Source organism: Salvelinus namaycush, chromosome 21 (genome assembly GCF_016432855.1).
Source record: "Salvelinus namaycush isolate Seneca chromosome 21, SaNama_1.0, whole genome shotgun sequence".
NCBI classification, from domain to species: Eukaryota; Metazoa; Chordata; class Actinopteri; order Salmoniformes; family Salmonidae; genus Salvelinus; species Salvelinus namaycush.
In genome coordinates, this window is record NC_052327.1 from 38,701,024 (window position 1) to 38,727,128 (window position 26,105).

A 26,105-nucleotide genomic window follows, 5' to 3' on the forward strand; every position below is an offset into this window, starting at 1 on the left:
TCTGTTCCTAATCCCAAGTCCCGCCCTGTACACAACTCAGTCCAATAGAAATCCGATCTGTCCGTGACACTGCAGCATGAGCGGAAGACTGTCATTTTAATCCAACAAAAAGGCAAACTTCACCAGCCTTAAATAGTGTTGAAGTTTCGGAGTGGCAACAAAAACAACTAAGAAAAAATATTTATCTCACCGTGAGGTAGGTGATCTCCCCCCCCCCCCCTTTAGAACTGATGACATTCAATCGGGCATGCCGAAATGAGTACGCTTCACGTGTGTTCTAGACACAGTACAATGATCTAAACAAACACGTTACATCATCATTCTCTAGAAATGAACCTTGGTCACAAACCGACTTCCCAGGAACGGCATTACAGGCCTTTTTTCACACCCCTTTTCTCCCATCAGACGCCATTACATTTGACAGCGCATTCAATTAAAATAATCTGTCTGCACAGGACTGACTGTTCAATGTCCCATATATTGAGCACATTTGATATAATAGTTTAAATTGAAAATAACGTATTGATGTGTCAACTGTTTTGTTTATCAGTTCAGAAACCCAATGCCATGGTGTTGTCAACTGTTTTGTATATCGGTGTATAAACCCGATGCCATGGTATTGGGACCTCAAATCTTTTCCCAACTATTTTTGCAGCATAGTTGTCAGACCTCTGGACCTTAAGTGAAACATTTTCCGATTTATATTAGTCATTTTATATATTAGCCATGCATCGTTTTAAATTGTTCTACGAAGATAACATATGGAATTGTTTTAAGATGGTCATACCAAGGATCATTTAGCTATTTGATGTTGAATTTTAAGACCCCTTGGAGTAAAAATTGACCTTACTGCTATTAGCCTATACAAACTCATTTGAATAAAAGTCTCACTGCATGGAACACAGTCCCCCCCCCCAAAAAAAAATCTAAAGGAAGTTTGTTCTGAAGTGTCTGTCCTATATCTGAAAAATATGACAAAGATGATCATTATTTTATATTTTTTGCGATGTATTTAACACCTTATTTTTGTCACTACACACTCCATATATACTCCCATAAATGTTTTTCAACTGGCGCCGTGGTACCTTCAAAACAACTGACATGTTTGTGAGAATCTTACCTTTCCACAGTAATAATAGTTTGTACTTTTGGACTCTACAGATGATTTTGTGTGAGAACCGATTTTCTGGATGTCTCATGGTCTGACAAACAACGCTCTAGCTCTGTCACCTTTCAACGCAGATGCGGAAGTGCGACATCGGCTGATGCGGTGGATTGAGACGGAGCCAATGCAAAAAACATATCTCTAGCTTAAACTGGGGGATTTTTTTATTATGCTAATGAGATTTCCACAGGGCACGGACATACTCTAGGAGGTTAAGAGAGCTGTTTAATGCCTTCATATTTTATTCGTTTTAACCCTCAACTCATGTTCGTTATATAATTATGCAAGTTTAACTTTATCTGGTTTGCCATTCGAAACCAAATGAAATATTTTTTTCTCACATGATTTGAAAAATGATTTTCCTGGGTCGGTAGAACCATGAATAAATACAGTGCATTCGGAAAGTATTCAGACCCATTCCCTTTTTCCACATTTTGTTACGTTACAACCTTATTCTAAAATTGATTACATAAAAATAAATCTTCATCAATCTAAACACACAACCCCATAATGACAAGGTGAAAACAGGTTTTTAGAACTTTTTGCAAATGTATAATTTTAAAAAAATCTTAAATTACCTTTACATAAGTATTCAGACCCTTTACTCAGTATTGGCCATATATCACAAACCCCCTAGGTGCCTTGTTGCTATTATAAACTGGTTACCAATGTAATTAGAACAAAGTATTTTTTTAAAAACTGCCAAATGGCATTCAGGGCTCGAACCAACCAGTTTCTATTATTCTACTGAATAGGCTTGTTTTCGTTGGAACTGGAGCCCTTTATGTTTATTGCTGGTAGCTCTGATTTATTGTTTAACCAGACAGCCAAGTGAATTCACTGTTAAGTTGCCTTGGTGTCCCCCCTTTCCTCGCACTGCCTCCTCTCCTCGTCCTACTACTACTTCTCCTCCTCCCCCTCCCTGTCCTCCTCACGGGCTGCTCTCTTTACCCAAGCTTGTTTTCAGCTTGGCGCAAGCAAATGTACCATGATAGCATGTCGGTTCGACAAGGAATTCAGATTCTGGGAATTCAACAAAAATGCATTTGACTTACGGGCAGACTGCGCCAAACTCTAATTCACAGAGAAGCGATGGTACTTAATTGGCCCAGGTCATACCAATATAAATGCAGCTTAACCCTACCCACTAGCTGTGTGGTGTGTGTGTGTCTGCCCGAATCACACACGGTTCGTTGCAGCTGTGAAAAGACAGATTTAATTAGACTCTTGGTGTGATTGTTGATATACAGTATATTCGCAAAGTATTCAGATCTCTTCCCTTCATGTTGTTACATTACAACCTTATTCTGAAATGGATTCAATAAATAATAATACTCCTCAATCTACACACAATACCCCATAATGACAGTGGAAACAGGTTTTTAGAAACTATTTTATTTACATAAGTATTCAGACCCTGATTGAGATCAAGTGCATCCTGTTTCCATTGATCATTCTTGAGATGTTTCTACGACTTGATTGGAGTCCACCTGTTGTAAATTCAATTGATTGGACATGATTTGGAAAGGCACACACCTGTCTATATAAGGTCCCACAGTTGACAGTGCATGTCAGAGCAAAAACCAGTCCATGAGGTCGAAGGAATTGTTCGTAGAGATCCGAGACAGCATTATGTTGAGGCACAGATCTAGGGAAGAGTACCAAAACATTTCTGCAGCATTGAAGGTTCCCAAGAACAGTGGCCTTTATGGTGGAATGGCCAGTGGAAGCCACTCCTCAGTAATAGGCACATGACAGCCCGCTTGGAGTTTACCAAAAGGTACCTAAAGGACTCTGACCATGAGAAACAAGATTCCCTGGTCTGATGAAACCAAGATTGCGTCACGTCTGGAGGAAGCCTTGCACCATCCCTACAGTGAAGCATGTTGGTGGGAGCATCATGATGTGGGGATGTTTTTCAACGGCAGGGACTGGGAGACTAGTCAGAATTGAGGCAAATATGAACGGAGCAAAGTACAAAGAGATATAGGGTGAAGGTTCACCTTCCGACAGGACAACGACCCTAAGCACACAGCCAAGACAATGCAGGAGTGGCTTCGGGACAAGTCTCTGAATGTCCTCGAGTGGCCAGCCATATCCCAGACTTGAACCTGATCGAACATCTCTGGAGAGACCTGAAAATAGCTGTGCAGCGATGCTCCCCATCCAACCTGACAGAGTTTGAGAGGATCTGCAGAGAAGAATGAGAGAAACTCCCCAAATACAGATGTGCCAAGCTTGTAGAATCATACCCAAGAAGACCCGAGGCTGTAATAGCTGCCAAAGGTGCTTCAACAAAGTACTGAGTAAAGGGTCTGAATACTTTTGTAAATATAGCATTTATCATTGTTGGGTTTTAGTCCAGAGAAACTGGAGAAATTATCCAGGTCCTCATTAAGGCCCTTCAAGGTTGAAGATTGATGACTCGAGAACTTGAATCATCAGCGTACATTTAATACTTTTGTCTCTAATCATTAAATGTTTTGCCCCTTAATGTTGTCATCCTCTTGACAATTCAAAGTTCTCAGAGAAGTAAAGTTTTTTTATTTGACAAAGTATTGTTGTACATGACTTTTACCCATATTATGAGAGATTCTCCAAAGTAAAAAAATAAATAAAACCAGGCACTTATGAACAGATTCTAGATGTACTGTCTCGAAAGCTTTCTCAAAATCTGCTATAAAGATTATACCTGGTTTCCCTGCATTTTCATAGTTTTCAATTATATCTTGTAGTTGGCTATCTCCAATATCTTCCTTTTAAGAATCCTGTCTGATTGAGATGAAAAATATCAGGTACAATCTTTTTTAATTCTATGAGCAGTACATTTTGCCAATATTTTAGCATCCCAACATTGAAGGGTGAGGGGTATTCAATTTTTTAAAAGATACTGGGTCTTTGTCCTGCCACCCCTGGCTCCTGCTTCAGCTGGAGAGAGATCCATCCCTTTTTTTGTTTGTACAGCAGTTTGACATTTATGTAAGAGTAATTAAAACATGATAATAATGGATGTTAAAATGGTTCATAAAAAGTTTGATATATCTATTTGAATGCTGTCAAGGCCAGGGGTTTTCCCCATCTGAAAGGAATCAATTTGCAACTTTAATTATCCTATGTAATTAGGCCTGAACAAAAATGTTTTGTGTGTCGCAGATAGTTTAACATTATTTTGGGGGAGAAGGATATCATGAAACTCATCGTCATCTGAGGTTGGAGAATTAAAAAATATATATTTAACCGTTATTTTATCAGGGAGACATACTGACACCAAGGTTTCTTTTACAAATGAGCCCTGAATTACATAAATTACAGAAAATACACACCTCAAAATATAAATACATAATGAAAGCAGTGAGAAAAACAGTCATAAAAAAGAAACAAAAACAAACACCTTCATCAGTAATAAGTTCCTCAATCAGCTTTCTGAATTTCCCTAGAGGCACCACAACATCACATTTAAGAACATTTTGAAGGTTTTTCCACAAATAAGGTGCAGGAAAACTAAAAGTTGATTTACCTAACTCAGTAGAGACCAAAGAAATGTCCATCCCTGAGACTAGGTGTGGTAACTCATGTCTAAAGTTTAGTATTGATGTTAGGTATAGCGGGAGTTTTTGTAAAAGGGCTTTTTACATGAAAACATAGCAATGTGTCAACCTACGTGACATCAGGGCCAACCAACTTAGTGGTAGATAATGCAATAATGAGTACTAAAACTAACGCCTGTAATAAAGCACAGAGCGCTATGATCAACTGCATCTCAAGGCTTTTAATGAAGTGGCAGCTGTGTTCATATAGATTGTTGCCATAGTCTAGCACCGATTGGAACTTCTACTGAGTAATCTGCTTTCTACTATTTAGCGAGAGGCATGGCCTATTTCTATACAAGATGACCATTTTTATTCTCAGCTTCTCAACTAACTCATCAATATGCTTAAAAAAAAAAAAGATTTTAATCTATCCAGATGCCCAGATATTTGTAAGCAGGGACACAAAAATTTGGACACCATCCAAAGTACATACAGTTGAAGTCGGAAGTTTACATACACCTCAGCCAAATACATTTAAACTCAGTTTTTCACAATTCCTGACATTTAATCCTAGTAAAAATTCCCTTTCTTGGGTCAGTTAGGATCACCACTTTATTTTAAGAATGTGAAATGTCAGAATAATAGTAGAGAATTATTTATTTCAGATATTTATTTCATCACATTCCCAGTGGGTCAGAAGTTTACATACTCAATTAGTGTTTGGATTTTTTCTCAGGTTTTTGCCTGCCATATGAGTTCTGTTATACTCACAGACATAATTAAAATAGTTTTAGAAACTTCAGAGTGTTTTCTATCCAATACTAATAAGAATATGCATATATTAGCAACTATGACTGAGGAGCAGGCCATTTATTCTGGGCACCTCTGTGCACCTTTCATCCAAGCTACTCAATACTGCCCCTGCAGCCATAAGAAGTTAAAGGCAGTCAACTTAGTGTATTTAAACTTCTGACCCACTGGAATTGTGATACAGTAAATTATAAGTGAAATAATCTGTCTGTAAACAATTGTTGGAAAAAGTACGTATCATGCACAAAGTAGATGTCCTAACCGACTTGCCAAAACTATAGTTTGTTAACAAGAAATTTGTGGAGTGGTTGAAAAACAAGTTTTATTGACTCCAACCTAAGTGTATGTAAACTTACGTCTTCAACTGTATGTTGAAATCGTCAGAGTTATTTGTATGTGCTCTAGAGAACAACATACACTTAGTTTTACCTCAATTCAATATTAATTTCAGGTCAAAGTTTTTCTGTAATACGATGAATGCAGACTGTAGTTCAGATAGAGCCTGGTCAACTGTGGGGGTAATAGCAACAGTATCATTGGCATACAAGTGCAGATAAAACATTTTTACAGAAAAGTCAATATTGGTCATGTAAATCGTAAGGAGGACCCAGTATTGACCCCTGCGGGGGGTCAGTAGTAACGCCATCAGTAGATACACAGTTCTATCTGTCAAGTACTTTTACACCAGTTACAATTTAGTCTGGTCTAGGCCAATTGAGGAAAGCCTCTGAATTAGTAGTCAACAGTATCGAATGCCATTTGACAGGTCAATGAAGAGGGCAGCACAACGTTGCCTTTTATCCATACAGTTAACCACATTGTTTATAACTTGGGATGCAGCAGAGATGGTTCTATGACCTGGTCTAAAACTGACTGATGTACATTTATAACATATTTAAAAGATAAGAAAGATCTTAGCTGAGAATGAATCATGGATTCTAATATTTTAGCTAGACAAAGTTTAGAAATAGGTTCATAATTATTTAGGTCACAAGGGTCACCACCTTTTGTAAAGGGGCTGCCATCAAAACCTTGGGCATAGTACCAGATATACATGTCAGGTTAAAAAAAAAGTGTTAATGATTCAGCAATCTGGGGCAGAGTTGCATCACAAATGCATGAAACATATCAGCCCCAGTGGATTTGTTTTACATCAATCTTGAGCAAGGCATCTAGCACATCACAGGTAGTAAATTGTTTAAATAAAAAGAAAGATTCACTAGAAGTTGACGGGTTAACAGTCGAGCCAGATACAGAGGGAAGAGCAGACTATTGACTGACCAAGGTCAACTTGACGAGAACATTTGTTTAAAATATCCTTTGGTGAGAGACCATCGTTTGTAACTATACTGAACAACAATATAAATGCAACATGTAAAGTGTTGGTCCCATATTTCATAAGCTGAAATAAAAGATCCCAGAAATGTTACAAAGCTTAATTCTCTCCAATTTTGTGCACACATTTGTTTACATCCTTGTTATTGAGCATTTCTTCTTTGCCAAGATAATCCATCCACCTGACAGGTGTGGCATATTAAGAAGCTGATTAAACAGCATGATCATTACACAGGTGCACCCTTTGGTGGGGACAATAAAAGGCCACTCTAAAATGTGCAGTTTTGTCACACAACACAATGCCACAGATGTTTCCAGTTTTGAGGGAGCATGTAATTGGCATGCTGACTGCAGGAATGTCTACCAGAGCTGTTGCCAGAGAATTTAATGTTAATTTCTCTACCCTAAGCCGCCTCCCTTGTTTTTGAGAATTTAGCAACATGTCCAACCGGCCTCACAGCCGCAGACCATGTGTAATCATGCCAGCCCAGGACCATCCAGCTTCTTCAACTGAGGCGTATTTCTGTCTGTAATGAAGCCCTTTTGGGGGGGAAAAACTAATTCTGATTGGCTGGGCCTGGCTCCCAAGTGGGTGGACCTATTTCCTTCCAGGACTAGCCATGGCTGCGCCCCTCCCCAGTCGTGAAATCCATAGATTAGGGACCCATTTATTTATGTATTTAAATTGACTGATTTCCTTATGAACTGTAACTCAGTAAAATCGTTGAAATTGTTGCGTGGTGAGTTTTATATTTTTGTTAAGTCTATTTTCTGTAGGTTATTTTTGGTTGCGTTTCTATATTAATTATGGCGGCAGTCCCGTTAACGGGATCGATATGACAACAGCCAGTCGAAGTGCAGGGCGCCAAATTCAAAAAACAGAAATCTCATAATTAAAATTCCTCAGACATGTGTCTTATATCATTTTAAAGGTAATCTTGTTGTTAATCCCACCAAAGTGTCCGATTTCAAATAGGCTTTTCAGCGAAAGCACTACAAACGATTGTTAGGTCACCACAAAACCACAATAACCACAGCCATTTTTTCCAGCTAAAGATAGCTTTCACAAAAACCAGAATAGTAATCAAATTAATCACTAACCTTCGATTATTTTCATCAGATGACACTCATAGGACTTCATGTTACACAATACATGCATGTTTTGTTTGATTAAGTTCATATTTATATAAAGAAATCTGAGTTTACATTGAGGCGTTAGATTCACTAGTTGCAAAAACATCAAATGACTTTGCATAGCCACATCGTTTCAACAGAAATACTCAACATAAATATAAATTATAATACAAGTAATACACATAGAATTATAGATATACCTCTCCTTAATGCAACCGCAGTGTCAGATTTAAAAAAAAAAAAAAAAACGGAAATATAACCATGCAATAATCTGAGACGGAGCTCAGATGATTAGCCAAATTAGCCACCATGTTGGACTCAACAGAAACCAGAAAATACATGATAAATGTTTCCTTACCTTTGATGAATTCATCAGAATGCAGTCCTAGGAATCACAGGTCCACAATAAATGCTTGATTTGTTCATTCATGTCCGTTATTTATGTCAAATTAGCTACTTTCGAATTGTTTACCAAATACCCTAACCAAAGTCTCAAAGCGCGACCACTATAACGTGACGAAATGTCCAAACATTCCGTTACAGTCAGTAGAAACATGTCAAACGATGTACTGAATCAATCTTTAGAATGTTGTTAACATACATCTTGAATAACGTTCCAACCGGAGAATTAAATCGATTTCAATTGAGAGATGGGACGGAGCTGCCTCTCACGTGAACGCGCGTGTTGAATGCATGGTCACCTCATGGCACCTCATACTAAATTCTGTCTCCTTCGACCTCCCTTCACATTAGAGTCATCAGACTTAGTTCTATTGACTGCTGACATCTAGTGGAAGCCGTAGGAAGTGAAAACCCATCAATATCTCTCTGTATTTTCAATAAGAGCTTGGTTGAAAATATGGCACCCCCAGAAAAAATCCAAACAGGAAGTGGAACTTCTCAGGTTTTTGCCTGCCATATGAGTTCTGTTAATCTCACAGACTTAATTCAAACAGTTTTAGAAACTTCAGAGTGTTTTCTATCCAATACTAATAATACTATGCATATATTAGCAACTGAGACTGAGGAGCTGGCCGTTTACAATGGGCACCTTTCATCCAAGCTACTCAATACTGCCCCTTCAGCCATAAGAAGTTAAAGGTTTAGGAAAAACTTCATCTAATTTGCTGGTTTTAGATGAGTGAAACCCTATCTTTCCTCAAAGTCCTATTATTTTGCTTTTTGTAATTTTTTCTATTTTCTATTTCTGTTGGAAGTCTTGTCTACATTGACCGATACCGTTTTTGTTTTTGCAATGGAAATGTAATTGAATTGCCTCTAAAGGCACATTTAAAGGCATACCATGCGATAAGTGTGTCTGCTGAACCTGTATTGTGCAAGAAAAAGTTATATGAATTCTTTAGTTTTTGCCAAGGAAGTACTGTCAGTCAATAAACCTTAGTTAAATTTCCAATGCCCCCTTCCTCGTTGAAAGTCTGTCATAGTTATATGGAGGGATATAAGTTGATCTTATTTGCATTCGATCCTCAATCAATACTTTTTTTCACTTTTGCCACCATAGAAAGGATATGAGAAAATAATAAATCCGACTAGCTTGATTAAGCCTCCAATTATATTTTACGAGATCTGGGTTTTTAAGCCTCCAAATATCAGTCAATTCCAACGTGTCCATAATATTCAGAATTTCTGAGCGCCAGAGGGTGATAGTTGGTAGTATGATTGCCTTTACTGTTCATTTACATACTTAAAACTGTGTTGTAGTCCCCTACAATTATAATAGGTATCTGTATCTTGGAGACAAATTAGATTATTATAAATATTTTCGAAGAAGTTTGGATCGTCAATATTAAATGCATATACATTTAGGAGCCATATCTGTTTATCATCAGTATATTCATTGCAATCCATCTTTCTTGAGGATCTATTTAAACTGATTGAACGTCAATATGTGTTTGTTTTTTTAATAGGATCATAACATCCCACTCTTTTTCCCACGCCATTTTGTCAGAATATATTTAATGAGTTTCCTGTAAACAATAACTATGGTAATCCTTTTCCTTTAGCCATGTAAAAACTGCTCTTTTCCTATTGTCAGCCAAACCATTGGAATTATCGCTAGCTATACTCAATTCCCCAATTATCATGATGGGTCATATTTTGAGATACATTATATATACAAAAGTATGTGGGCTCCCCTTCAAATTAGTGGATTCGACTATTTCAGCCATACCCGTTGCTGACAGGTATAAAATCGAGCACACAGCCATGCAATGTTCATAGACAAACGTTGGCAGTAGAATGGTCTTACTGAAAAGCTTAGTGCCTTTCAATGTGGCACCGTCATAGGATGTCACCTTTCCAACAAGTCAGTTCGTCAAATTTCTGCCTTGCTGAGCTGCCCCGGTCAACTGTAAGTGGGAAGTGGAACGTCTAGGAGCAACAACGGCTCAGCCGCGAAGTGGTAGGCCACACAAGCTCACAGAATGGGACCGTCATATGCTGAAGCGCGTAGCGTGTAAAAATCGTCTGTCCTCGGTTTCAGCACTCACTACCGAGTTCCAAACTGCCTCTGGAAGCAACGTCAGCACTAGAACAGGAGCAGCCGCACACAATCCTAAAATCACTATGCACAGTGCCAAGAGTCGGCTGGAGTAGTGTAAGGGTGTGTATTGGACTCTGAAGCAGTGTAAATGTGTTCTCTGGAGTGATGAATCACGCTTCACCTTCTGGCAGTCCAACAGACTAATCTGGGTTTGGCGGATGCCAGGAGGACGCTACCTGCCCGAATGCACAGTGCCAACTGTGAAGTTTGATGGAGGAGGAATAATGGTTTGGGGCTGTTTTTCATGATTCGGGCTAAGCCCCTTCCATGCACAAAGCAAGGTCCATACAGAAATGGTTTGAGATTGGTGTGTAAGAACTGTGTGTAAGAACTTGACTGGCCTGTACAGAGCCCTGACTTCAACCCCATCGAACACTTTTGGGATGAATTGAAACTCGGACTGCGAGCCAGGCCTAATTGCCCCACATCAGTGCCCCACCTCAGTAATGCCCTTGTGGCTGAATGGAAGCAATGTTCCAACATCTAGTGGAAAGCCTTCCCAGAAAAGCGGATGCTGTTATAGCAGCAAAGGGGTGGCCAACTCTGTATTAATGCCCATGATTTTGGAATGAGATGTTCGACGAACAGGTGTCCACATACTTTTGGTCATGTAGTGTACTTACCACTATCCTTGCCACTAATTTGAGATACTTATTGATATCTACCAGTACCACCAGAATCAACGCCTTTCCGATATCCACGTAGCTGTACTTTGATAGATGCCCTGCTAAGCATACTGTTGCTCCAGCTGGCTCTAAGTTGTTCTACAATTTCCCTCCCACAAAAACCTCCCCCCATCCCATGTCGGGTTGTCGTCCTTTTGACTGGCAGACCACACCTGTACACATGGATCCTAGGGCCCTTAAGAAGTAAGAAGTTGGGTCCCATTCCTTGACACAAGCACGAAGTGCCACTTGCAGGACAAAACCAGATTAGCAGCCATTAGCATATATAACCCTTTCGCCTCGGTTGTACTACATTTTTTTCTCTCCATAAATTCATAAATTCCCACAATTTACGAATAATGTGTCTAATAGTAGGCACTTCCACTAAGGATTGTTACCTTTAACAAGGACCGGAAGTAGAACATGGACATTTAAGCTAGCAGATATTATTAATTTTATATTCTAGCTTGTGATTCCATCCTATATGGTCCCTAACATCATTACCCCTCCATTTCCCCTCTCTTCTCCAGGTTTGACAACCCCGCGGCTGTCAGCCCGACTCCGGCCCGGCAGCTGACCTTCAACTACCTGCTGCCATTGAATGCCTGGCTCCTTCTGAACCCCTCGGAGCTCTGCTGTGATTGGACCATGGGGACCATTCCTCTGGTGGAAAGCCCTCTAGACCTGAGGAACCTGGCCACCCTGGCCTTCTACAGCCTGCTGGGCCTGCTGGCCTTCCATAGCCTCCGCCACTCACACTCCTCCGCCAAGACCGTCCTCATGGTTAGTGGAGTGAGAGTTTGTGGTTTATGAAGACTTGTCATACAGTGCATAAGTGAATCTCGCTGCCTTTTTATTGCTTGTTGTGGTTTTGCCAGATCATAATACATTTATTTTTCTTCTTTTGCTCTTACACGTTGCATTGACCAATGTGCCTTTGGCAGCTGTCATGGAAATTATTATCTGTGGTGTGGAATTTTTCTGCACTAGTACGGTTTGTTTCTGACCTGAAGTTACCAGTTGTAACTAGGGCTGTTACGGCTTACCGTATTACCTCCACACCAGCGGTCATGACGGCATTCAAATTCCACATGACTGTTTAGTCACGTAATTAGGCTTCTCCAAGCTCTGATGCTGCTGATCATTAGTAGCCTACCAAACTTTCTAACTGCCTGGTACTCAGCACACTGTTGTCCCTCTAATCACTCTGACGTCAATGCAAATGTACTGAAATCTAATCAAACAGTTCATGAGTGCCCATGAGCTCATTTTGTGAAACCTTTCTATAGGCTATGCAGTTGCGTGAGAAAACAGAGTTTGGATGGCATCTATTAAAAAGAGGTGGATCCCATCAGCTTTCTATAGGCTAGGCTTACTATATGTATTTATCTATCAACTTTCCTAATATTAAGCACATTGCTTCGCTTTACAACATAGTATAGCCTACATGGCTGGCATGAAAATGAACCACATTAAAAGCGTCCTCCTTTCGCTGTATAAATACATGTATCTATGAGGGGTGGCCAGTCCTCTTCTGGCTGTGCCGGGTGGAGATTATAACAGAACATTGCCAAGATGTTCATAGATGACCAGCAGGGTCAAATAATAATAATTGAACAGTTGAAACTGGAGCAGCAGCACGGCCAGGTGGACTGGGGACAGCAAGGAGTCATCAGGCCAGGTAGTCCTGAAGCATGGTCCTAGGGCTCAGGTCCTCCGAGAGAGAGAAAGAAAGAGAGAGAGAATTGGAGAGAGCATACTTAAATTCACACAGGACACCGGATAAGACAGGAGAAATACTCCAGATATAACAGACTGACCTTAGCCTCCCGACACATAAACTACTGCAGCATAAATACTGAAGGCTGAGACAGGAGGGGTCGGGAGACACTGTGGCCCCGTCCGACAATACTCCCGGACAGGGCCAAACAGGAAGGATATAACCCCACCCACTTTGCCAAAGCACAGCCCCCACACCACTAGAGGGATATCTTCAACCACCAACTTACCATCCTGAGACAAGGCCGAGTATAGCCCACAAAGATCTCCGCCACGGCATAACCCAAGGGGGAGCACCAACCCGGAATTAGCCTAATAGTTTAACATTTTAAGCTAAAAGTTCTGATCTGTTGCATCGGCCTCATTGCTTTTGAACTTTTTTTTATGCTAGTGGTTGTATTAATTTGGGATCGATTGCATCCCACAACGGTCCCAGAGTGTTTGGAATATTTATTTACTGCACCGAAGGAATATGTCAACTTTTTTTACTATGGGGGATAGTAGATTGACATAGGCTAGTGCTTTTGCTGTTCGTTAAGCCTACTCATCTTGTTGGCTGACTAAAAGTAGGCTAAATGTGAACAGCTCGAACATCTTCAATATGCTCAGTAACGTCCCCGGTGTGTCTGTCTTCATTCACTTGTAGCCTACTTCTTAGCTGAAATGCCTGTGAAAAGGACCCAATCACGTGACAGGCATTGGCTACATCTGAGAGAGCCATGTGAGTGTGAAGTGCTTCGATGCACAGCAGCCGAGAATTATAATTATTATATTCAGCCGAAGGGCACAACACCCACTTTGGCTGCAAAAGGCATGGATTGTTTTATGGGGCATTACGGCTACACAAGGGGGTGCCGCTGGGAAAATTCAAGTCCTGGTGAGAATATTATCAAGTGCTTGTCAAATTGTGAATGAGACTGAAGTATGTGCAGCTTGCGACTTTTTTCAAATCATCATTAGAGTCCCATCATGCAGCCTTAGAATGTATTAAAAATCCGAACATATAGCCCGACGTTTGTATCACAACTAAAGTTGCATATATACCTCTAAATTAAGCATATAGAAGGACCAGTTTCTTTGTTAACCGCTCAACATAGAATAAAGCATATGTTCATGTTTGAAATAACCGGCTGTGCGCATGTGTGCACTTCCTTTGAAATTGTTTGGAGAAAATATCCTTTCTATTTTAGCAAGCTATGTTCAATTATATTCTTCATACTATAAAATAATATGAAATAATTCCACGGAATTCTAAGCAAATGTTGTCTGCTAAATTAACTAGTGCAGCCCACAGCCTTATGGCATAGCCAGATCAGAGCCTAACATAAGGACAACTCAAAGTATGCTATTCTGTTCTTCTGAAATGGACTACATTTTTTTCTTCATATCATGTTTATTTAGACTTGTCTAAAATAAATAATGGATTTATTGTGATTGTGTAGGCTATATTAAATGGATTTATTAGACTTTTTAAAATGTAGATGGTCCAAAGGTCTGCGTCAGTGGCTTGTAGGCTATGCGTGGAAGCCAGGAGATGCTAAACATGTTTGTCAATTACGGTGAGACCGGCAGTTATTTGCTTGACAATAACCGTTTGTCACAATTTCATGACCGCCACAGCCCTAGTTGTAACCTTAATTGTTTGTAAACCTGACCATCCAGATGGTTAACATTTTGTGTACAAATCACCCACCAAAGCTCTTTGCAAAGGTCATTACATAAACTAACTGTAGGCTCGACAAAGACATCAAAACATCACTGTGGAAATTCCCACGTTGAGCCAATAAGTTCGACTTTTTCTGCTTGTAGAGTGAATGATGACCTCTTGGCGTTGAGGTTCACTCACTGTGCCATCTACTTTACACACAGCCTAACCCTTCTGTGTTTATAAAGTCAAGATATGGCCCTACATCAAGACAATTCATATTCTTCAACATACCCAAGAAGCCTGGGATGTTGTTTTACTCTTTTGTCACAACAGATGGCATCTCTCCGTATCCTCAGCCTGGCTTACACCACTTCTGTTCTCTCCTGAATGACCCAACTTGGCAGATTTAGTGCGCTGGAAAGTTCAGCAGTGTGGATGCCTGCCCTGAATCTGCTCTACTGTATCCTCTGCCTGCCCATAGATAGCGGAAGACAAAGTGATAGAACGGAGTGTAACAGAGTAACAGACCCATGACTTCTTCCTTACTGTGTTCTCTCTGTGAATCAACACGGGTCAGTGAACTTGCTCACAATGTTGCTTTTACCTTCCCTATGAGGCAAAGACCACGACAAATCACAATAATGTACAAGAAATAGTTTACTCTGATTTCTAAGAGAAAGAAAGCTCATAGCTCATATTAAACAGCTAGCTTAAGGATATGATGAGACTACATTTAGATCCTATTTGGTTTGGCTTTTATTACGATTTTGTTATTTTTTTATCCTCACTGCAGAAATCCCCCATAGCCTACTTATTTTAGACCAACAGGAAACATTGTTTTGGCTATATTGAAGGATTGTTTCTGTTCTTAGTATAGTGTCTTCCAAACCAAACTATTTCAGTCCACCACTGTTGCCAAACTCAAAATGTTTGTCCTGATGATAGTGGAAATTACATAAAATGTCCGTTTTTGTTACACTTGAGGCTGCATGATAATCTAGAACATCGGAGATATCCTTATATAGAATTAGGCCTAGAACTCTGAATTGTCCCTTATGGGCTGGGTTCCGGGACCCAGATTAATAAGGCTACTCTTGCACTCCTGGACACTTTCAGTTGATCATCTCCATTTGAAAGCGCTTAATCTGGGTCTGGGAAACCACTGAGCCCTTTTTAAGGTGTGAAATTTGAATGAGCTGTTGTGTTGTCTGCAAGGGATGCTGGTAATCAACTGCCTTCTTCCCAGGCAGTGGCAATTTTAGCATGTACATCTTGGTGGGTCAAATTCAACCAATATTTTTAGATGCCTACCAGCAACGCCACTACACAATACATTAAATTCACGAAAGCGGTGAAAAACGGTGCCCACAAACTGTTAGGGCCTACATAAAGCTTGTCCCAACAGCAGAGCTTTCCTTTCAGCACCATTGAGTGAAACCTTACCACCACTACACCTGGCTATCAGTGGAGCCTCGTCTGGCAGCGAAACAGTTCATTCAGCCTCATTTACTTGCCTTTTTTAAAACCCAAAGCTGATATAGCTGACTTGCTTAAATAATTATGGTTTCTACTGATTCCTTGTGAATTTGTGTAAGTCGATAAGAACCACATTCTCCTTCTATAATAACAAATGCCAACATGAGTTTTGACTTTTGAATCATACACAAACTTTATTACATTTATGTTCAGTAAATATCATAATCTTTTTGTTCATAACACTTAGCTCTAGTTATAAGCTAGTGCAAACCAACGAGCTCTAACGAGGTGGCCTATTCATTCAGCACTTAAGAAATGGACAGCAAAATACATTTAAATAAATCTTAGTTCAGATAAATTCAGAAAGAGGCCTTAACGTTAGTCTTTAAGTCGAGAGACAGAGCGAGGGGGTGAGAGTCAGTGGTTAGCCTACCATTTTGAAGTGTTCTATTATGTTGTGTGTAAAGGATGGAAAATACAATCACGAGGATCCACAATATACTTACACAGACAGCACATTGCACAAACTAAACAACCCTCGCAATATTAACTGGAATTACATGGGTCTATTCCTGAACGTTTTGTTTTAACAAAAATATTTGAATGGGAATAGACTGTCACTGGCAAACATGGTTACAGATCCAACATTTATATAGTATCTTCTCCTGGCGGTGAAAAGCACATGAGCTAATTAATACACAAAGTAAGCAAAATAATAAATGCATAATTGGAACATTGCCTAAAATTATAAGATAGACCTATAGTATATAAGCAATATAACAAAGGAGATGTACAAACTATGGCATAAGGGAACGATGAGCGAATAAAAGCCATAATTTCGATTAAGAAACAGATATAACCTATAAGCCTATTCGTACAACCACACAATTTAATGTATGCTATAATTCTGTCAAGCACATACTTATTCTCCTCCGCTTGTTAGTTATAAAGGTCGATGGCTCGTTATATGCGGTGTGTAGCTGAGCCACAATGTTTGATTTCCCCATTTATCTGTGTTAAACAGCATTGTCTACATGTGATGCACAATACTCATGTTTTGAGACCTTTTCAGACAGAAGTTTTAAATCCTTAAACCCAGACTAGCAAAATAGTGATTGCTTTGCGACTCTCGCAGTTAGCCACTGCTTCTTTCCAAACTACTCATTTCTGAATTTGAGATATCCGACTTGTTGTATATTGTTTATGTCCAGCGGCCGATGAACGTTTGAGTTGTTTTCTCTCATTTACATTTTAGTCATTTAGCAGACGCTCTTATCCAGAGTGACTTTCAGTTAGTGCGTTCATCTTAAGATAGCTAGGTGGGACAACCATATCACAGGCATAGTAAGTACACTTTTCCTCAAAGTATCTATCAGCAAAGTCAGAGCTAATGCAATTGTATATGTGTGTATTTATTTATTTGTGTATTTATTTTTTGGGAGGGTTGAGGTGAGTAGGGGTATTATTTAAGATACTCTTTGAAGAGGTAGGGTTTCAGGTGCTTTCAGAAGAAGGGCAGGGACTCTGCTGTCCAGGAGGAAGCTGGTTCCACCATTGGGGTGCCAGGACAGAGAAGAGCTTGGACTGGGCTGAGCGGGAGCTGCCTTCCTGTTGAGGTGGGAGGGCCAAGAGACCAGAGGTGGCAGAACAGCATGCTCAGGTCAGGGTGTAGGGTTTTGCAGTGTTCTGGATTAGTTACAGAGGCTTGGTGACACAAGCGGGGAGCCCAGCCAAGAACGAGTTGCAGTAGTCCAGACGGGAGATGACAAGTGCCTGGATTAGGACCTGCGCCGCTTCCTGTGTGCGGTAGGGTCATACTCCACGGTTGTTGTAGAGCATGAACCTGCAGGAGCGAGTCACTGCTTTGATATTTGCAGAGAATGACAGGGTGTTGTCCAGGGTCACGCCAAGGTTCTTTGGAGGAAGAACAGCTCCTTTTTGTCTAGGTTGAGCTTGAGGTGGTGGACGGACATCCAAGCTGAGATATCTGCCAGGCACGCAGAGATTCATGTCGCCACCTGGGTGTCAGAAGGGGGGGGGGGGTAGAAAAGTAGTTGCGAGTCGTCCGCATAGAAATGATAGGAGAGACCATGTGAGGATATGGCAGAGCCAAGTGACTTTGCGTATAGAGAAAAGAGGAGAGGGCCAAGAACCGAGCCCTGAGGGACACCAGTAGTGCGAGTACGTGGTGCATACAGAGATCCTCTCCACATCACCTGGTAAGAGCGGCCTGCCAGGTAGGATGCAATTCTAGTGTGCAGAGCCTGAGACCTCCCAGCCCTGAAAGGGTGGAGAGGATCTGATGGTTCACAGAGTCGACGGCAGCAGAAAGATCTAGGAAGATGAGAACAGAGGGGAGAGAGTCAGCTTTGGCAGTAGATTGCCGACTTCATTCATGATGACTACTTATCTAGTTTGCTAGCTAAGATTTAGAAAATATTTTTATTTATTTATTTTTATTTCACCTTTATTTAACCAGGTAGGCAAGTTGAGAACACGTTCTCATTTACAATTGCGACCTGGCCAAGATAAAGCAAAGCAGTTCGACACATACAACAACACATAGTTACACATGGAGTAAAACAAACATAGTCAATAATACAGTGAAAAATAAGTCTATATACAATGTGAGCAAGTGAGGTGAGATAAGGGAGGTGAAGGCAAACAAAATATATATATAAATAAATAAAAATATAAAAAAGGCCATGGTGGCGAAGTAAATACAATATAGCAAGTAAAAACACTGGAATGGTTGGTTTGCAGTGGAAGAATGTGCAAAGTAGAGATAGAAATAATGGGGTGCAAAGGAGCAAAATAAATAAATAAATACAGTAGGTAAAGAGGTAGTTGTTTGGGCTAAATTATAGATGGGCTATGTACAGGTGCAGTAATCTATGAGCTGCTCTGACAGCTGGTGCTTAAAGCTAGTGAGGGAGATAAGTGTTTCCAGTTTCAGAGATTTTTGTAGTTCGTTCCAGTCATTGGCAGCAGAGAACTGGAAGGAGAGGCGGCCAAAGGAAGAATTGGTTTTGGGGGTGACCAGAGAGATATACCTGCTGGAGCGCGTGCTACAGGTAGGTGCTGCTATGGTGACCAGCGAGCTGAGATAAGGGGGGACTTTACCGAGCAGGGTCTTGTAGATGACCTGGAGCCAGTGGGTTTGGCGACGAGTATGAAGCGAGGGCCAGCCAACGAGAGTGTACAGGTCGCAGTGGTGGGTAGTATATGGGGCTTTGGTGACAAAACGGATGGCACTGTGATAGACTGCATCCAATTGATTGAGTAGGGTTTTGGAGGCTATTTTGTAAATGACATCACCGAAGTCGAGGATTGTTAGGATGGTCAGTTTTACAAGGGTATGTTTGGCAGCATGCGTGAAGGATGCTTTGTTGCGGAATAGGAAGCCAATTCTAGATTTAACTTTGGATTGGAGATGTTTGATGTGAGTCTGGAAGGAGAGTTTACAGTCTAACCAGACACCTAGGTATTTGTAGTTGTCCACATATTCTAAGTCAGAGCCATCCAGAGTAGTGATGTTGGGCAGGTGCAGGCAGCGATTGGTTGAAGAGCATGCATTTAGTTTTACTTGTATTTAAGAGCAATTGGAGGCCACGGAAGGAGAGTTGTATGGCATTGAAGCTCGCCTGGAGGGTTGTTAACACAGTGTCAAAAGAAGGGCCAGAAGTATACAGAATAGTGTCGTCTGCGTAGAGGTGGATCAGAGACTCACCAGCAGCAAGAGCGACATCATTGATGTATACAGAGAAGAGAGTCGGTCCAAGAATTGAACCCTGTGGCACCCCCATAGAGACTGCCAGAGGCCCGGACAACAGACCCTCCGATTTGACACACTGAACTCGATCAGAGAAGTAGTTGGTGAACCAGGCGAGGCAATCATTAGAGAAACCAAGGCTGTCGAGTCTGCCGATGAGGATGTGGTGATTGACAGAGTCAAAAGCCTTGGCCAGGTCAATGAATACGGCTGCACAGTATTGTTTCTTATCGATGGCAGTTAAGATATCGTTTATGACCTTGAGCGTGGCTGAGGTGCACCCATGACCAGCTCTGAAACCAGATTGCATAGCGGAGAAGGTATGGTGGGATTCGAAATGGTCGGTAATCTGTTTGTTGACTTGGCTTTCGAAGACCTTAGAAAGGCAGGGTAGGATAGATATTGGTCTGTAGCTGTTTGGGTCAAGAGAGTCCCCCCCTTTGAAGAGGGGGATGTCCGCAGCGGCTTTCCAATCTTTGGGAATCTCAGACGACACGAAAGAGAGGTTGAAAAGGCTAGTAATAGGGGTGGCAACAATTTCAGTAGATAGTTTTAGAAAGAAAGGGTCCAGATTATCTAGCCCGGCTGATTTGTAAGGGTCCAGATTTTGCCGCTCTTTCAGAACATCAGGTGACTGTATTTGGGAGAAAGAGAAATGGGGAAGGCTTGGGCGAGTAGCTGAGGGGAGGGCAGTGCTGTTGACCGGGGTAGGGGTAGCCAGGTGGAAAGCATGGCCAGCCGTAGAAAAATGCTTATTGAAATTCTCAATTATAGTGGATTTGTCGGTGGTGACAGTGTTTCCTAGACTCAGTGCAGTTGGAAGCTGGGAGGAGGTGTTCTTATTCTCCATGGACTTTAGTGTCCCAGAACTTTTTTGAGTTTGTGTTGCAGGAAGCAAATTTCTGCTTGAAAAAGCTATCCTTGGCTTTTCTAACTGCCTGTGTATATTGGTTTCTAGCTTCCCTGAAAAGTTGCATATCACGGGGGGCTGTTCGATGCTAATGCAGAACGCCATAGGATGTTTTTGTGTTGGTTAAGGGCAGTCAGGTCTGGAGAGAACCAAGGGCTATATCTGTTCCTGGTTCTGAATTTCTTGAATGGGGCATGCTTTTTTAAGATGGTGAGGAAGGCATTTAAAAAAAATAACCAGGCATCCTCTACTGACGGGATGAGATCAATATCCTTCCAGGATACCCCAGCCTGCTCGCTGAAGTGTTTCAGGGAGCGTTTGACAGTGATGAGTGGAGGTCGTTTGACCGCTGACCCATTACGGATGCAGGCAATGAGGCAGTGATCGCTGAGATCTTGGTTGAAAACAGCAGAGGTGTATTTGGAGGGCAAGTTGGTTAGGATGATATCTATGAGGGTACCCGTGTTTACGGATTTGGGGTGGTACCTGGTAGGTTCATTGATAATTTGTGTGAGATTGAGGGCATCAAGCTTAGATTGTAGGATGGCTGGGGTGTTAAGCATGTTCCAATTTAGGTCGCCTAGCAGCACGAGCTCTGAAGATAGATGGGGGCAATCAGTTCACATATGGTGTCCAGAGCACAGCTGGGGGCAGAGGGTGGTCTATAGCAGGCGGCAACAGTGAGAGACTTGTTTTTAGAGAGGTGGATTTTTAAAAGTAGAAGTTCAAATTGTTTGGGAACAGACCTGGATAGTAAAACAGAACTCTGCAGGCAATCTTTGCAGTAGATTGCAACACCGCCCCCTTTGGCCGTTCTATCTTGTCTGAAAATCTTGTAGTTAGGGATGAAAATGTCCGAATTTTTGGTGGTCTTCCTAAGCCAGGATTCAGACACGGCTAAAACATCCGGGTTGGCAGAGTGTGCTAAAGCAGTGAACAAAACAAACTTAGGGAGGAGGCTTCTAATGCATGAAACCAAGGCTATTACGGTTACAGAAGTCATCAAAAGAGAGCGCCTGGGGAATAGGAGTGGAGCTAGGTACTGCAGGGCCTGGATTCACCTCTACATCACCAGAGGAACAGAGGAGGAGTAGGATAAGGGTACGGCTAAAAGCTATGAGAATTGGTCGTCTAGAACGTCTAGAACAGAGCGTAAAAGGAAGTTTCTGGGGGCGATAAAATAGCTTCAAGGAATAATGTACAGACAAAGGTATGGTAGGATGTGAATACAGTGGAGGTAAACCTAGGTATTGAGTGATGATGAGAGAGATATTGTCTCTAGAAACATCATTGAAACCAGGTGATGTCATCGCATATGTGGGTGGTGGAACTGAAAGGTTGGATATGGTATAGTGAGCAGGGCTAGAGGCTCTACAGTGAAATAAGCCAATAAACACTAACCAGAACAGCAATGGACAAGGCATATTGACATTAAGGAGAGGCATGCTTAATCGAGTGATCATAAGGGTCCAGTGAGTAGAGGTTGGTTGGGGTCACGGCGATCCAGACAGCTGGCCGGGTAGCTGGCTATCGGTAGCAAGATAGCATAAGATGGAGGTCTATTTTTAGTCACCTCGTGCGTTTCCGTCGGTAGAATAGTGGGGTTCCGTGTGGTAGAGTGGATCAATCCAATTGGCAAAATAGATATAGTTATAGTGACCCAAGAAAAATTGTCCGATATACTTATTCAGATAGCAGCCGATAAGACAGCTAACGATTAGCGGGCCCCAGATGAGCGTTCAGGTAACGTCGCGACGGAGGTGCCAGTTGGATAACACCCTCGGGCAGATAACGTCGGTAGTCAGTTGTGAAGGCCCGGTGGGACTCCGCATTTGTAGTAAAACGGGCCGGATAGGTGATTGTAGCCCAGGATTGGCTGATGGAACTCTTCAGCTGGCTAGCTCCGGAATAATTTAAGTTTGCTCCGGGATCGACGTAAGCCAATAGACACACGGTTTGCAGCTAGCTAGCTGTGAAATCAAGGTGTAAATGTCCAGAGCTTGCGGTTGAAATCCGGGGATATTGAGAAAAATAGGTCCGGTATGTTCTGGTCTGAGTCGCGTTGTACAAAAATGCCGATAGATTATCGAGCTAAAGGAATAGCTGATGACCACAAAACGTGGTTAGCTGAAATACTAACGTTAGCCAGTAAACCGGCTAACTTCTGGGTAGCTTCAGGCTAGCTTCTGGTTAACTTCTGGCTAGCTTCTGGTTAGCTTCTGGCTAGTTTCTGGCTAGCTTCTGGTTAGCTTCTGGCTAGCTTCTGGCTAGCTTCTATTGTGGATTTTCAGATTTGAGGTAAATAATACTTTTTTTTGTAATTGGTGAGGCGGGTTGCAGGAAAGCTTTTTGTAGTTGAGTTCTTGGATAATAAAATATATAAAAGATATGCGAAGAAAGGTGTAAATATATATATATACAGGACACGACAATACGAGGACAAAATGACGTCTGACTGCTATGCCATCTTGGATATGAAAATATGATGTTGACATCAAAGCTACGGGAGAGATAACATGGTCATCAGTCCAATCAAAGCGACGGGAGAGATAACGTGATTTGACGTCATTTTATCTGAAGCTAATGACCTTGAGCCTTCTTGGATGGACACTTTTACTGTAAATCTATGGTAGCACCCAGGGGGGCTGTAACTGCCTAGCTCTCCCGTAGATTCTGCAGTGACTTAGTGTCCCAATGAGTGACAGAACCCTGAGCCAATCATGGCGCAACCAGAGAAGATTAACAACACCTAAGCTCTGTGCTTTCGCTGACTGCCCCTCCACCACAGATAGCACTGAGCTAGGCTTTTTTAACTCAAGGATTATTTGTTTTGTTTTTTACATTTGCTAAACTGACATGTGATGCCAAATAATGCCAGAATTACATGCAAAACAGGTGGGTCTCAAAACAGGTGGGGCTCTGAATGATGGGTCACCAATGATCCCAGTGGTGTTGTAGATTCTAGGCTACTACAGACTGCTCAATTTCCAAGCTTGTTGTTTTAAAATGAGCAAAGAATTGGTGGAATTACCAAGCTTGTTTTTCACCAATAGAAAGATTTTCATTCCAAACGGAGGGAAACATAACATGATGTGGTGAAATGGGTAGAGAAGAAAATAAGCCACATTAACAAAAAACGAAAGAAAACAAATGTGTCAGTTATTATTTATAGGTCTACTTCACCTCTTAAATACCTTTTATAGGACCTGGCATCTATTTTGACTTTGTAGCCACCTGCTGTGATGACAGCAACATGATGTTGTATTTCCACCCCTGGAGGATGAGGAGTGTAGCCCTAAGTCATGCTGCGTTAAACTCTAATTTAATGTTAATGGATATTACATAATGCATATTTTGTAATGTAGCTCTTTCAAATCCTTTCATCCAGGTTGAAACCCTTTCACCCTTGGATCTCCCGAGCAAGTGAAAACGGACAACAACAAAAAACACCTTGCGTTGTTTCACGCAGCTCTGCCCTGTGTCTCTTCTTTTAGCTAGTCGTCTGCAGGTCCATACACCCTCCGCGACTGTCTTCCTGGGCCCTCTGAAGTGCTGCCAAAAGCAATCATGCTGTTTGTTGTATCATATTATGACGGTAACACATAGGAAGGGGGGATAACTCAGGGTAATTGTCGACTAGGACCATAAAGCGGAGAGAGAGAGAGAGTGATTGATTTAGTTTGATAACTGCTGAAAGCGCGGGTTCTCAAGGTGTTTTCTCTCTGTTAGCTCAAAGGGGTTCTGATGCAGGATTTTTGTTAAGAAAATTTTGCGCCGGACATTTGACCGGCAACATTTTAATTTATCGGACATTTTAGTTATCTTCCTGACCCGTATGCATTGGGTGCGTAACCTGATTAGGGCTTCTACCCACGGTGCTCAGAATGACAGAAATCACATTTAGATTATCAATATTAACAGAACATGCAAGACGAGGATGTAACCATGTGCAGTCCTTCTTACCGATGTGCACTTTGAAGATGTTAGAATAACTGTCCACATATATTTTTCCTAAGCCAACAAGACGAGTAACAAACAGCGAAATCCCTAGCCTATATCAATCTACTATCCCCCATAGTAGAAAAGTTTACATCGGTGTGGTCAGCTTGTTGAGAAAATAAAGAGCTTATTCCAAACAGGCTCTGGGACAGCTGTGGAAGATAAATTCCTACAACCAGTAGGCCTAGGCTACATAAAATAAAATAAATACGCTACATGACCAAAAGTATCGTCGAACATGCTCGTCGAACATCTCATTCCAAAATCATTGGCATTAATATGGAGTTGGTCCCCATTTTGCTGCTGTAACAGCCTCCACTCTTCTAGGGAGGCTTTCCACTAGATGTTGGAACATTACTGCGGGGACTTGCTTCCATTCAGCCACGAGCATTAGTGAGGTCTGCGACTGATGTTGGGCGATTAGGCCTGGCTCGCAGTCGGCGTTCCAATTCATCCCAAAGTTGTTTGATGGGGTTGAGATCAGGGCTCTGTGCAGGCAAGTCAAGTTCTTCCACCCGACCTCGAAAGACCATATCTGTATAGACCTCACTTTGTGCACCGGGGCATTGTCATGCTGAAAAAGGAACTTCCCCAAACTGTTGCCACAAAGTTGAAAGCACAGAATCGTCTACAGTGTCACTATATGCTGTAGTGTTAAGATGTTCCGTCACTGGAACTAAGGGTCTTAACCCAAACTATAAAAAACAGCCCCAGACCATTATTCCTCCTCCACTAAACTTTACAGTTGGCACTGTGCATTTGGGCAGGTAGCGTTCTCCTGGCATCCGTCAAACTCAGATTAGGCCATCAGACTGACAGATGGTGAAGTGTGATTCATCACTCCAGAGAATGCTTTTCCACTGCTCCAGAGTCCAATGTCGGTGAGCTTTACTCCACTCCAGCAGATGCTTGGCACTGCGTACAGTGATCTTAGGCTGCTCCGCCATGAAACCCATTTCATGAAGCTTCCAACAAACAGTTATTTTCTGACGTTGCTTCCGGAGGCAGATTGGAACTCGGTAGTGAGTGTTACAACCAAGGACAGACGTTTTTTACAGGCTTCAGCATTTGGCGGCCCCGTTCTGTGAGCTTGTGTGGCCTACCACTTTACGGCTGAGCCGTTGTTGCTCCTAGATGTATCCACTTACAATAACAGCACTGACAGTTTACCGGGGCAGCTCTAGCAGGGCGAACTGACTTGGAAAAGTGGCCTATGACGTTGCCACATTGAAAGTCATTAAGGTCTTCTGTAAAGCCATTCTACTCTCAATGTTTTTCTATGGAGATTCCATGTCTGTGTGCTGAAATAAAATCTATGT

General features: G+C 41.6%; 1 protein-coding gene across 1 annotated transcript in view; it reads left to right on the forward strand.

Moving 5' to 3' along the window:
- Positions 1-26,105, forward strand: part of tmtc3 (transmembrane O-mannosyltransferase targeting cadherins 3) — a 142,829-nt gene that overhangs the window by 67,896 nt on the left and 48,828 nt on the right. The window contains exon 7 of the mRNA XM_039017674.1: positions 11,733-11,985. Within this exon, the coding sequence (XP_038873602.1) occupies positions 11,733-11,985 (253 nt within the window). The remainder of the gene's footprint in view (positions 1-11,732; positions 11,986-26,105) is intronic.